A 14,674-nucleotide genomic window follows, 5' to 3' on the forward strand; every position below is an offset into this window, starting at 1 on the left:
CTAGCTCTCCCACCTGCTGGCCTCTGGACTCCAACTTGCCTAGACCCTCAAGGTCTGCAATTCCCCGAAACACGTGCCTTAGATAGGTACCTCCAGCCTCACTGCGATTCCTCTGCTCTTGGCTCAACATGACGAAAAGCCGAGAGTTAATCCTGCCAAGCAATCCCTGCCTTCATTACAGACTCAGAGAAGAACATCAAAATTGAAAGGCAGCTTAGAGACCACCATTTAAGGTGCTCCCTCATCTATACTGATGAGGAAACTGAAGCTCAGAGAAGGAACCTGAAGCCGGTGAGGAGCTGAGTCAGGACCAGAGCCCCCTCTCCTGACTTCCCCTCTACCAGGGCCCTGTGACAACTGTGAGGCTGAGGGTCCCTTATGAAGGTTCTCTTAACCACCTGTTCTGTTGGTGAGCTCAGCCTCTCCCCGCTTGTCCCAGTGTAATGTACTCCTTGAAGCCACCCCCTTCCAGACCAGAAGCTCCGTGAGCGTGTTCACCACCGTGTCCTAAGTACCTCTGGCAGTGCCTGGAGCAGAGTGAAATCTTCTCTCATCATTTTTGGACTCAGTAAACAAGTCAGTCCAGATACCACCAAACCAAATTACTCAGCCCTCAGATGGGTCATTTAGGCCTAGAAACTGGACCATTCGAACCAGTGTGCTCAGAACAATGGCATGTTTTTGAGCAGCAAGACCTGGTTTCAATACTAACTCTGTCTCCTATTGGCTGTACATCATCTCGCAAATTACTTAAGTTTTCTTAATCCCAGTTTCCTCACCTGTTAAAAAGGAGTAATAAAGACTAACTCAAAGAGTTGTTGTGAGAATTAAAAGAATCATACATTTGAAGCACTTAGCCCAGTGTTTGGCACACAGTGAGCCCTCAAAATATGGCACCTTTTTATACCTGAGATGCCCTCATGGCTGGTCCTACCCACCCCACACCTCTTCTAGGAGCAACCCCACTCATAGTCTCTACTGCCAACATGACCCTGACATTGGTCACAGCTGATTAGATTAGGGTAGTGAGCAACGTGAACAGTCCCCTTTTTTGTGGACCCTGGGCCTTTCAGGCAATTTCCAGCTTGTCACGAACTCTGTCTCTTTTGCCCACTGGAGGAACTGAGGCAACTTAGTGTAGGAACTCCACTGGCAAAGGGTGCCTCAGCACTGGGAGAAAAGGCTCCTCCCTCCTGGATCAGGGTGAGCAGCTTGGTGTTGCTGCACTGGAGGCCCGGTGAGCTGAGGTCATCAGTGTACGGGGGTGAGGGCCCAGTAAAGAGTGGATTGGCATGGCCTGTCTGTAGCGGGTGTTGGTGGCGGCAGCAGCAGGCTTGCTTGGCAGGCAGCAGTGGGCATGGCACAGAGAGCTGTGACTTGAGCCTGGGATGGAGAGATTGTCATGAGGTCACCATGTTCATGAGCAGACATGAGTCACCCCTGGGGACTTTTAAGGAAGGCTGAAGACCCTCCAATAGCAGGTGGGAGGATAGTCAGAAAATACCCTGCGGTGTTTTTATTCAATGCTATTTTTTTTTAACCTAGACCCACGTAACTTGGGAAGCAAGGTCCCAGAAGACCCAGCCCCAGAGCAGTGAAGGTTCAGTAAGCTGAGGTCCTCGTCTGCCTGCTCCGCCTCAGACGCAGACAACCTCATCCCTCTCACTCGTTCTTCCCCGCACCCATATGCTCCTTCCACTAGACTCAGACATCTGTTCCCCACCCACTCCTTCGTCATCACCCTCCCCACTCCTGTCCTCCTCCCAGGAGATGTTGTCTGTCTGCAGCACCCTCCCTATCCCTATCACTGTCAGGGAGTCACGGGCTCTCAGAGCCGGGAAGACCTTGTGGACCCTCAAGTCCATCCTCCCACACCTGCTGTTTCATGCAGGCAGCCACCCAATGCCTGCCTGAGTGTTTCCAGCGCTGGGCATCCACTGGATCCTGGGGTAGCTTCCTCCATCCTTGGACGGCTTTGGCTAGAAGTTCCTAATATTGAACCCAAATGTGCCTCCCTAGAAGAGAAGTCAGTCCTGGTTATGCCCTCTGGAGCTCTGTCAAACAAGTTCACTCTTGGTTTTGCAGGATAGCTTGTCTCTCAGGCTTGAGACACTGAGGTCATTTTCTACTCCACCCGTGTTATGCCCACATCCAGGTAGTTTTTCCTTCAATAGGTCTCCCTCACCTTCCCCTTCCTGTCCATCACCACTGCCCCAGCCCTGCTCCACAGCCTCGTCCCACCTTGTGCTTTGGCCCACTCAGCCACACCCAGTTTTTCCCTCTTCTACTTCTTCTTTCTCACTGCCACAAGAAGAATTTTTCCAAAACATCCATGAGCATACAGCTGCCCTTTACCTTGGGCCTATAGAACAAAGTCCTTGGGCCAGTGTTTAATGTCTTCTTTCCTCTGTCTCCAATTTTACCTACAATCACTTCCTTGCACAAAACCTTAACTGCCAGCAAACCAAACAATTCACTGTCCCCAGAACATACCGCCAGCACTCCTGGCTCTTGGACCTGGCCTGTTCCCTTTTATTTTCCTCCTCCAATCCAGTCTCCTCTTTGGAGGCCTCCCTGACTACCTGAGGCTCTGAAAATATCCCCTCCTACATCCCACAGAACCCACAGCCCTCACCACTTGTGCTTTGCATATGCTGTCCTATTTTTTAATATGAGTTCAATTGTAGGTCCTCTGAGAACTCATCCCCCATACCCCTCACAGGTAGGCACTCAAAACGTAATGAGGGCAATGATGAGATCATGCAGCTGCCTATACGCTCTGAGTTTCTTCCCCATTTTCTTCAACAGTTCCTTCTAAGGGCATCCTTGGGGTTTCTCTGTTTTTCCAGCAGCCTCATAGTGCTCTAGGTGGGGTCTTACCACTGTCAAGTAGAGTGAAACCAGAGTTTCCCTGAGCTGATGGTAGGGAGAGAGATGCAATGGATTATGATGTAATGATTTAACCACAATTATTTACTCAGGTTCCCAAAATATTTGATCAGTGCTCAAGTTGTTTTCCTCTCACGTTAATGAGTCCTAAAGTTCTTCCTGAAAAATCTTTTTCAGGATTGCTCGGGAGCAGTGGCCACTTCTCTTTCTTGGGCATTCTTTTTTTTTTTTTTTTTTTTTAATGTTGCATACCTTGCCATATCCTAGGAACTCTTTCTGGAACACTGAATTCTTTTGCTTTCTTTTTCATTGTCTCAACTTTGCATGCTTTTTATGAGTAATGTAACTGGTACATTCTCTGATTTTACATTTCTCTCATGCTTTTATTTTTCGCTATGCCCCTTTACTTATTCATATATATCAAAGCGTATGCTTTAGATGCAGACCCCATAGTTGGGCACCTCACACAATCAGTAGAGCATGGAGGTTAAAAGCACAGAATCCAGACCAACAAATGTGGGTTCATTCTTGGCTCTGCCAACTGACCAGCCGTGACCATAAGTAATTTACTTAATCTTTTTGAACTTTAGTGTCTCTCGTCTGTGTGTGAGGGTTAGCTAATGCCTTTGTGATGTGCTTAACAGTGCCAGGCACATCATACACACAACATTACAGTCAGTGGTTCTCCTGGTGAGGTGCCTCCGTGGTAGGTTATGAAATATCCAAGAAAGGCCTTTGATGATGATGATAGTAGTGATAGAATTGTTCAAAGATAAGAGGATATGGAGGTCCTTATGACTGAACGTTAGTGCTAGAATCACACAGGGCTAGAAAGTTTCTAGAAAACTGCAAGGGGTGAAAGGAGGCAATTACACTCCCTGTGGCAGAGACTGAGGGAAAATGGAAGCAGGAGAAGGGGTTCATGAACAAAGGGGTCAGTGACCCTTCTCTGCTTCTACTTCTTTGATCTATTGTTTTCTGATGGCTTCCAAATGTTTAATGAGTACAGATGCTTCTCAATTTCTGAACAATGGATTTTGTTCAGGGGGAACAGCTTCCCTTGAAGGCAGCTCCTGGGCCCAGGCTTCCCAAACCGCCAGTCTTCCTGAGCCAACCATTCCCAGACTGAGACCACTGGGCACACCTGGTGGTGACCTATGGTGGTGGTGGCTTTCTCTTTTAGAGTACATACCATGCTTGTTTGCTCATTTGGTCTCCCACATTGACCCTATGAGGAAGGTGGTATCATCACCCCCATTTTGCAGATAAAGAAACTGAAGCAGAATTAACTTAAGCTACTTGCCCAAGGTCACGCAGCTGTGGATCAGAGCTGGAATTGAACTCAAGGAGGCTGGTTCCAGAATCCACACATTTACCTGTTATGTGCACTGCCTCTTGGTAAGAATCTCAACCACACCCACTCATCCTCCTGACGGGGAAGCACTGTACTTCCCTCAATTCTTCAGCCCTGGTATCTACTGGACAAGCGAGATTGTGGGGATCTTCCGGGCAGCAGTTGAAGTAGGCAACAGTACAACAACGTACACATTTTTCTTGTGCCTGTGTGTTAGACAAAACCAAAAGGAAAAAGGTGGCCAGGTCTGCAACCTGGGGAATGGCCTTAGAGCATCACTAAGATAACTAGACACACATCTTCCTGGCCCCGTCTCCCTCTAAGGGAAGCTGACGAGGGACAGTCCCTGCTGAAGAAACTCCCCTCACCTGCCATTATCTTTTACTACTTGACACATCCCCTCCCCCAGTTGGCCCAGGGGTAGCTGTAGACCCAATGACTGGTCAGCAACCTACAATGTGACCTGTTAAGAAATGATGAGCAGGGGCCAATCATATTCCCAATCTTGGGAATCTGATTTTGGAAATTCAGAGAAAATGAAGCTGTGAGCAATGGGGGTTGAAGCTGAAAGAATCTGGAGGTGGTTAAGGCTGTGATAGGTTAGGCAAAGAGAAAATGACATTGCAGAAAAGCTATAATGTAGAAAAGAACATTTATAGAGTGGAGAGTAAGAATAAGCTGGTTGGAAGTGAAGCAGACCAAAAAAATCTGAGTCAAGGCAAAGGTGAAGCATTCTAGCAGTTGATGTTTACCCTGTCTGCACATAAGAATCACTGGGGAGCATTTAGCAAATACTGATGCTTGGGCCTACCCCCCAGAGATTCTATTTAATTGGTGTAGAGTGTGATCCAGGATTGGCAGGTTAAAAATCTCCTTGAGTAAATCTAAGGTAAAGCGAGGGTGGAGAAACGGTGGCCTTCTGGGATGCTTCTTGGCCTCCCGAAGTTCCTGCCACTGAGGGTCCCGTCTCTCTGCAGCCCGGCTCCTGCTCTACCAGAGGCCCATGGTTCAGATTCTCCTGCTCTGCAGGAAAACCCATGGTTCAGCTTCTCTTGGGTTCTTCGGCAGACATTTTTGTATATTTAATCAGTAGAACTTCGACCTTCTTCCTCGATAAGAGAATCCTGATTTTGTTCAGGTATTGGACAGCAATATGGTCAAAGATGGTGGGCCCAACCCTGAGGATGAAGTCTAATTGATCCAAGCCAGACATGGTGATCTTATCCCCCTTTACCCATCTCTGCGATGGGTATGTGATCCACTTCTGACTGATGACATGCGGGATCTTCTGGGAAAGGTTTTTCCCTTTTGAAAGAGAGGAGCTGGAGAAATGCCCTTTCCCTGTGTTTGGAAGTTGGATGCAGGTGGCTGTGATACCTGGAGCTTCAGGAGCCATCTTGTGACTAAGAGGGGAAAACCAAGAGAATTGTGGAGAAGCTGACTAGAGCTCTGATGTGAGTGCTGCTGAATTAATCAACCCAGGATCTACCTAGCTCCAGATTTCTTATTATGTACTTACTATGTGCCAGGCACTGTTCTAAGCACTTTTCATGTATCAATTAATTGACTTCTCAACAACCTTGAGGTAAGTCTTCTGGATGTGAGATGATAAATGCTCCCTGCAAGAGTAGCCCCTCCATACTATTCACTACTCAATGCAATTTGAGCCTGTCTTTCTGTGAGACAAAGTGACATAATGTGTATGCTGTTGGGGTACTTAAATAGCCAAAAGAGAGCAAAAGATCTCAGGGCTAATGAGTTCTGTACAGATTGCAGGCCCAGCTCACACTGGCTCACTTAATATTTACACTGTGCTATAGTGTTCAGAATGCTTTCAATTGATGTCTGTCTAAAGTCGCTCAATAAGCTTTGCCGATTGACTCTCCCCTCACCCTTGCCTTTCACCTCCTCCCTGGTCTCTCTACTCTTCCGCCATTGCTTCCCTCTTTCCCTACTCTCCAACCCACCGCAATGGGATTTGAGAGGCAGAGTGTTAGGTCTGGGCCCTGGGCCCTTCCCCCATTTTCCTGTTTTGCAGAACCAGGCTGCAGATCAGACCATGCCTCAGCTTGCTGCCCCCTCCCTTTCCCCATTTTCACGCCATTTTCTTTGTTCTCGCCCATCATGCCCCCCCACTTTCCCTCACTAATGTATTCCCCCCTTCACCTCTCCTGTTCAAATGCACGAACCAGGCATTGCCAAAGTTACAAGATAAACTATGTGTAACCCCCTGTTGGCCAAAGTTCACATACCTTACACCATGGAACCTCATGACTGGCAAAATGCCCTATAAAAAAGGAATCCCACCACCGACTTCACGCTTTCCCCTCCAAGCAGCCTTTCTGCTGGCGGGGGTGCCCTGAGGCTCCTCTCAAATAAAACTTTTCTTTAATATCTGCCCATTTGGCTTCATTGCCCATCTTTTAAACCAAACTACCTTACAAAGAGAAATGGCGTGTCCCCTCAACAAAATTCTCTGGATTTTAAAATTTTTAAAGATTTAAAAATCTAGATTTCTGGGCAGTGGAGAGTCCCTAAATATCAGCAGCTGCTTTCATCAGCCTGGTTGTATCTCCAGAATGAGCTTTCTTTTCATGCTGTCCTGTCCCCACACCCCCATAAGTCTAAGTGGTCCCCAAAGAAATGGCCCTTATCGCCTCCTTTCCATGGCTCTGCCCCCAAGGACTCTTCAGGAAATGCACCAAGGAGGTGCAGATCCTCTTAAGACATTCTCAACAGATACCACACTTTTCTCTCACCAATTTTCATAAATCTTCTATGCAAATTCTGAAATTGATCAGCATTGTCAAGGGACCATTGTTCCACTGCTCAACCCCTTGATTTGGTCTCAAATAAAGAACAATGCAGACGTGAACAGTTTACACAGACTTTATTTTTCACTGGTTGAGGTAAGCACATGAAGGTCTGGGTGGGCAGAGTTCTAAGAGATGTAGTGTCACCATCACCTGCCCTGGTTTACAGACACAGACATGAGACTTCGTGGTGAGGGAAATGAATAGGTGCCTACCATAGATTGCTATGGGATTATCATAATACATTTGTTCCCAATTCTATTTACACCATTAAGTGTGGAGAGAGTACATTTCTTACACTAAAAATATATACTTTGGAATCTCTAAAACAAAAATACTTCTATCTCTACTTGAGATCTACTAGAAAGAACATAGAAAACAAGGGAAATGTACCAGCACCTCAAGTTGCCCCTTCTGTGGGACGGTTGCTCTACTCTCCACCTACACCATTATCTTGGAAGGGCAGCCATATCTAATAAGTCAGGCAGACAGACACAGACAAACAAGAGGGAGGTTTATCGTCCTGGAGGGGTGAATACAGGAAGAAGCAGGGGGGTGGGGGAGCTTTGGCCTCTTTTCCAGAAGGAGTTATTTTGCATTCAGTTTGGTGTTTGTGTTTCCAACATTGCTCCACGTGTGAAAAACTGCCTGTTGGAGTCAACCACAAACCTGCCAAGGGACACCCAGGTTCAACTGATTTCTGCTGGGCTTGGAAACATGCCATGGGTAGGTTTTCTCTCTCAGGAAATAGTAATGCCATCAGCTAAAAGAAAATGTTCCATATTCTCCAATGCTGAAAATGGGATAGCATCCCTTTTTCTTTTCAGAAAGGTCAGAAATCATTCCATTCTCTTAGAGCACAGAATCTCCTAAAAGAATTGTGCCTATGGATGAATCATTCCGCTTTCCGAATTTTCCTATTGAAAAGATTCACGAAACACTCTCTTCCTCTTTTCACACGTCAAGCAATGATATAGTTACCTCACACCTCTTTTGGTTATGAACATTATCCTCCTTTCTGGAGAAGAAATGTTAACTGAGCCAACTGCCCATTCTCTATAATTAATGCAAGAGATCAAGGGCACCAAGAATCATAAAGAACAGATCTAGTGGGGAAAAAAAAAAATTTCTATTTGCCTTGGAATGTCTTTTTCTGTTTACACTAAAATGTGGATAATAAGCCTGAGGGCTTGAGAATCCTCAATAAAGAAAATAACCACAAAATCCCCCCTTTGAGAAGCCCCAGATCTGTCCAACATCCTCACCACGCTCACCACCCCTCAAATGGCAGTGACTTGTAGGACAACTGACCAAGATCATCTCTCCTCCAAGGAGAGGAGTGAAGGGTGCTTGAAAAGCTGGGAGGGTAAAAGTGGGGCTGGGGACTTATATGGTATCTCATTTGGCCCGACAGCTACAACTAAAAGAAAGTCAAGAGGCTGAGAACATATAATGCAGGTTCCTGAATGTCTGCTAGGATGTGGCTTGGAAACCTGAGAAGTCTGGGAAAAATGCAGTAACCTACTGGCAGAGAGGACTGTTTATAGTCCTAAGAAGCAGTGCTGACATTCTTGCAAAAGATGGAATTTAGAGTTGATGAAGCAGCAGGGAGAATGAACAGGTTAGTGTTTCTGGTACTAGTTGAAAGGAAATCCATAATCCCACTAATGGAATGCTAGGGAGAGGGTGGAATGGGAAGATTTAGGCTATATATATGTTTCCACAATTGAAAAAAACAAAAACAAAAACGACAGTCTAAATAGATGACAATTAAATGTCAAGGATGAGCCTGGTGGGATCTGAGAATGGAGGAGAGGAGGCTCAAAGGGACACAGATGGGACACAAGGAAAAAAAAAAAAAGGAAATACAGAATATAAGCTTTATATCAATGTTGAATTTCTTGAACTTCTTAGCTGCGCTTAATGAGATTGCATAAAAGAATGTTCTTGTCCATGGGAAAAGTATATGTGAATTATATTGTTTGTTCAAAGATATGTGCAGCTTGCTCTCATATGTTCAGAAGACAGAGCAATAGATGATGGATGATAGATAGGGAGGGAGGGAGGGAGGGAGAGAGGGAGGGAAAGAAAGAAATGGTGTGACAGGATGTTAAATGTGATGGATGGGGTATCAGTGGAAGGGGGTCGGGGTATGATGGAGTTCTATGTATGGGATTTGTACTGTTTTTGCAACTGTTCCTGTAAGATTGAATTTATTTCAAAATAAAATTTATTAAACAAATAAATAAATAAAAAAGAACGAATGAAGGCCAAAGATAAAAACAAACAAACAAACAAAAAAAACCCCGGAAATCCAGGGGCCCTGGGGCCAAGCCTTTTATGTTTCAGGAGAACTGGAAGAGTTCAAAACATGGACACTGAAATCAACAGAGAAGATTCAAGGAGAATTAATGACTCATCTTAGAGGGAAGTCTGGAGAGTTGAGTGGGTAGAAAATAAAGCAGAACAAGGAACTGCCTATTCTGATCAGCCAGAAACTACAGATTTCCCCAACCAGAGGACTTGAAGGTAATGTGGTCATAGCTGGAGACATCAATCAAGCCTGGGACTGAGCATATACCAGACTTTATCAGATATTTATGACTAATCTAAAAGCCAATCCCATCCCAGACAAAGGGAAAGAGCACCTATTCACACTGGCTTTTGGAAATACATGGTTCACTACTCCTTGACCCCAAAGGCAACTTTCTATGCATAAGAAGATGGGGATAGGAGCTGAATGTGATAAAGATGAGATCTCCTGAAAACTCTGCTGTCAGAAGTTTGAAATACCAGATACACAGCAACAAAGAGCCAGCCTGCGTCTTATGCAACCAAACATATTTGACTATTTCACAGCATATTTCTGCTGGTCTTCATCATCCCTCCAGACCCTTCCCAAAAAGTCATGGACCAGGAAGTAACCAACCCACTTAGCAACTCCAGTTCTTCCCTCTTAGAACCAAGACTCCACTACACATTACTTCCTACTTCTACTCGCCAGCCTATCAGGGCATTCATTATCCTGCCAACACTCAAACTATTCCTGAAATCTCCCCTTGTCATAAAAGCAGCAGACCGTATCTCTGGCTCAAGTAAACCTAGGCACAGAAAGCATCTAACTATTTGCCTTGCCTCCTGTCCCTAAGTCAGTTTCTCCTTAATGTGATGTTTAAACTCCTTTTTCTATTTATAAATTTGCTTTTTAAATATTAATCTGCTTATGTTCACCCTCAAACTCTTCTGCTGGAGAAAGCTGCAATGGAACTCCCCCAGATGAGAGAATGACCATGTTTTTACAGTCACCCACTGCTAGGTGTATAAAGGCTTTTTAATAGTAGCAATGAAATCTTGTGGTTACACTCTCCTTTGTTGATAAACACTAATGTGTACATACACATACACACGCTGCTGCTGCTTCACCTCCACTCCCAATTTCCTACCCCCAAACACTGCTTAGCTTGACTCTCTGCCACCATGGCCACCAGCCACAGACCTGAACAAGGAAGCAGCCAGGGCTAGGGTTGAATGTTTGGCAAGAATTGGGAAAGAGGAGAGAGTAAAAGTAGGGAATGGTTCCTGCCACCGAGATATAGCAGAAACAATTCTGGTATTGGTTGAGAAAAATCTAGTGGCCTAAAATGGTTGGAATAGCCTTCCAAAGTAGATAAAATTCCTAAAGGACTGTTTACCTGGGAGGATCTAGCTTGGGAAGGACCCAAAATTTAGAGTTAACACAGACAGGTTTCCTGCTCTCAAGAAGCCTAGAGAATAAAAGGTATCACAAGACATCACTGCCTTCAGAGAGGCATTTTTCTGAGTGATCTTGTCACCTGGTTTCACTGCATTAGGCTCTTCTCTGTTGCATTCCTTACAGCCTTGCCGAAGCTAGGGGAATAAGTTAAGAAGTCACCAGCCTCCTTACAGTGAGGCAGCAGGAAAAGATGAGAGGGGCAAGATGGAAGAAGAAAGGGAAGATGTTCCCAGAGAACAAAGAAAAGAAGATGAAGAAGGAGGCAAGCTCAAGGAAGCGGCCAGAAAGGGATAGGGAAAAGTCAGCAAAAAAGCTTTCACATCAGCAGGTTGCCTTTTAATTTTTACAAGTTAGGGAAGTAAACGGTACAATTATTATATTTATCCTAAAGTGATAAATTGTGAAGCTTTGGCTTGCAACAATTTTAATGCCCATATAGTTCAGAGAAACATGCCTGATCCTGTCTGCACCATATGAAGGGAAGCTGAGACTGTCCTTAAAACAGACTTGTGACTATAAACCAGATATACTAGGAACAGTACCCAAAATTCAAGAGGATATCATTTTAACATTTGAAAACAGCCTGACATTCAGCCAATAGGCACCAGTAGAGCTATGCACATTGCTTGCTTACAGCAGGTATCCATTCTGAGTGGCTGGTGTCCATCTTGTACCAGTTGTTAAATATTTTGAAAATCATCACTGTATTAAAATAATTTTAAATAATTAAAAGGTGGGAGTCTTTCAACATCAGAGGTCCTTAGAGTAAACTAGAATAAATTAACACATTTTAAGAGCCAAGGAATACAAAATTCAATAAAGTGATGTACCCAATGGGGTGGGGATTGAACTCTTCCATAAATAGAAGGAAAAATTAGTTATGTGTAACTGGAAGGCAGGACCACCCCATTTGGAGGGCATACATATCGCCACTATGGGTAGGATTCAATATGTCCCGCCATTGTCACTGACAAGGATCCACCATTGTCACTGACTCCAACCAATAAATCTGATGAAGAAATCTCACCAAGCTGAGAAGTGCATCCCAACAATCACTAGGAAAGGATTATTTCAAAAATTATTTGAAGGGTAACATCTTTATCGCTGGAAAGATTTTGCAAATCTAATCAAATCAAGCCTACAGTATTAATATTTTTGTGCTAAGCTTAAAAATAAATGAGTATGTTAGGTATTTTAAGAAAATTTGCCATATTAGATTAATCACATAATTTAAAAATGTATAATTCAATAATTAAGTTGAAAATTTACCGAGTTTAAACACAATATTAGAACAATCAAGAGAACTTGAACTTTGCCATCTTTTGTAAGTTTAACATATCAGTTTTGTAAGAGTTTAAGTACTCTGAAAGGTTTTCTTTAGTTAAGTCAGACAATCTAAGGACATCAAAAGAGGAAATCAAGTTAAATTTATAAATGAAGTTTAAACAGCTTGAAGATATTAAGTGCTAATATTTGCTAGACTTCTGAATAGAATAATAAGATTTATTTTCTGAATTTAACAGCTTAAGAAATCATTCTTTTGGGGGATTGTAACTTCAATAAATTCAACATTAATTTTTAAAACTAAATCTCCAGTTAACCTTTTCTATTCATAAAAATCTAAACTTGACGACATTTTAAAAAGTCCTAATGTAGGGGTCCAGGGAAACTTCCCCTTTTCCCAGATCCAGAGGGGTCTTTAGTGAGGGTAGATGAGAAAGGACATACCCAGAAGAGAGGGGAGGGAGGAATCATTTAGAAACAGATCAACGGATAAGAGACAGGCAGGGTGCCAGCGAGGTCGAGGCACATTGCTCTTCAACTACAAAAGGAAAACACACCACAGGAATTTCCCACTGTACAAAGATTTTCCAGGATGGAAAACTACTATGATGGGATTCCCTGGGTGCCAGTGTGCTTGTTAGTCACATTAATGCACAAGGAAGGTAAGGTCTAAACACACTGGAGCCCAAACCCTTGACATTCATTGTAACATAGAAGATAAAAACTATAAATAGAGATTTAAACAAAATTCAAAAATTAATTTTACCATTTACAGTTCTTTTCCTAGTGTGGCTTTTTATGTCTGAGAGCCAGAATGTTTGTCAACCAACAGAAATCCATGATGATGAAGAAACCACATGGCTGAAGCTGGTTTTGGTCCATCGAGTTGATGATGGTTCACTACTAAGGCAGCTAAGGAGACATTACATAAGCACTTGGATCTCTCCAGGAATGGAATCAGAATGTGTCCTCAAGGGACAGCAGCAAGACATCAAATCTTCCCACAAAATGGTCAATAAAAACACTTCATCCTCCTTTCTACTCACAAACAACTATTATCAGCCCTTTACCAAATATCTAGAAAGCAGACACTTAGACAAATCTTAGGCTATAAAGTCCTTCCTGGTGTCTATACTAATTTCTTCCGTAGCAACTGAAGCTCATTATTATATGCTCAATGAAAACCAAGAGAAGAGACACATCCCCTTTTATTGTTGATTTTCCCCTGAGCCTTTTCCTGCCTAAGCTGAACAATGTCCTTCTTCACTCTTTCATTTTCTAAGGTTCTCACTGACTTATGCAGGCTGCTGCTAGGAAATGATAAAGATGCATCTGAGTCAGAGCCATCTTCCCGGCTGCAATGGTAAGGGCTGACCATGCCCAAATCGCTGACCCTCCTAGTAGGAGACCCTTCTAATGGCCTCTGGGTCAACCAGCTTCCCCCAGGATAATCAATCAAACCAAGGCCCAGGGCAGCCTTGGAGCCTGCAGATGCCAAGAGGACTGGAGAAACTTCCTTTTCCTCTCGGTTCCCTTAACTCCCCACTTCTTTTGATAACAGGGACCCCACTGAAGGAATCCTCAATGGCAGAATGGATCCATATGGCTCAGTAGGCCAGCAGAGAGTTCAAGAGAAAATGTCTGAAAATGGGAAGCTGGGTATTCAATGGTGGTAGTTCTGAAGAGAAAGACAAGGAAAAGGAACAGAAGTACCAAAAGGAGGTGGTCTTTTGATTCCATTTTCACCTGGTGACTGGCTGCTGGTATGGGGCTAGCTGGAGGCCCTCCAGTGCACACCAAGAATAACTGAATGCTTCAGCATGGCTTTGACATGATCAAGGACAGGACCAGACTTGGTCTTGCTTCTTCTCTGAGAGACGCACCATCTTCTCTGTAACCAGAACTTCCCTGAGGCACCTCATGGCCCAAATCTTCCATCCGAGCAAAGAATCTTAGTTGAAGAGACTGAATAAAAGTGTTACAATTAGACGAAAAGGGAACACATGATTCATTCCTGCTTTTAACACAATACTTTGAAGATGTCACCACAATTTGGATCTGGCTGTATTTTAAGTTCATTTACAAGTAGACTAGTTCTCAACTAAAAATAATCATGTGCGTTATACATTTCGACAGCTGCCTGGATTTTCCTCTGAAGGAAACAAGATTCTATATTTCACTCACATTGAGCACAGATTTATTTTAACCCATTCGATGAAGAAATAAACCACCACTACTGCCCACTGGTGGCTGCAGCTTTTCAAAACACTTCAGTTTCTCCTTAGCACAGCCTTATGAGAGGTTAGTTATTATTATTTCCGTTTTACAGCTGAGTAAACTGAGTGTCAGAAATAATGGCCTGCCAGGTTATACACAGAATTAATAGTGAGACCTGGTCGTCTGACTCCTAACTTATTGCTTACAAAAAAAAAAAAAAATTAAAGTTGCCTTTAATAAGGCCTCAGATTTTGCTCTCAGATCACTTAAACTTAAATGGTATTTGGATTAAATCATAAGTAATTTGAATGCATAGTCTTCCTCAGTTCTGGCAAACATGCCTCAAGTCCCTACATATTCATT

General features: G+C 43.7%; 1 protein-coding gene across 1 annotated transcript in view; it reads right to left on the minus strand.

Moving 5' to 3' along the window:
- Positions 1 to 9,088: 9,088 nt before the first annotated feature.
- The window catches only part of SLC4A8 (solute carrier family 4 member 8), an 82,298-nt gene continuing 76,712 nt past the window's right edge, over positions 9,089 to 14,674 (minus strand). The window contains exon 25 of the mRNA XM_037845024.1: positions 9,089 to 14,059. Coding sequence (XP_037700952.1) covers positions 14,047 to 14,059 — 13 coding nt within the window. The 3' untranslated portion in view covers positions 9,089 to 14,046. The remainder of the gene's footprint in view (positions 14,060 to 14,674) is intronic.

The sequence above is a fragment of the Choloepus didactylus genome, chromosome 8, assembly GCF_015220235.1.
Source record: "Choloepus didactylus isolate mChoDid1 chromosome 8, mChoDid1.pri, whole genome shotgun sequence".
NCBI classification, from domain to species: Eukaryota; Metazoa; Chordata; class Mammalia; order Pilosa; family Megalonychidae; genus Choloepus; species Choloepus didactylus.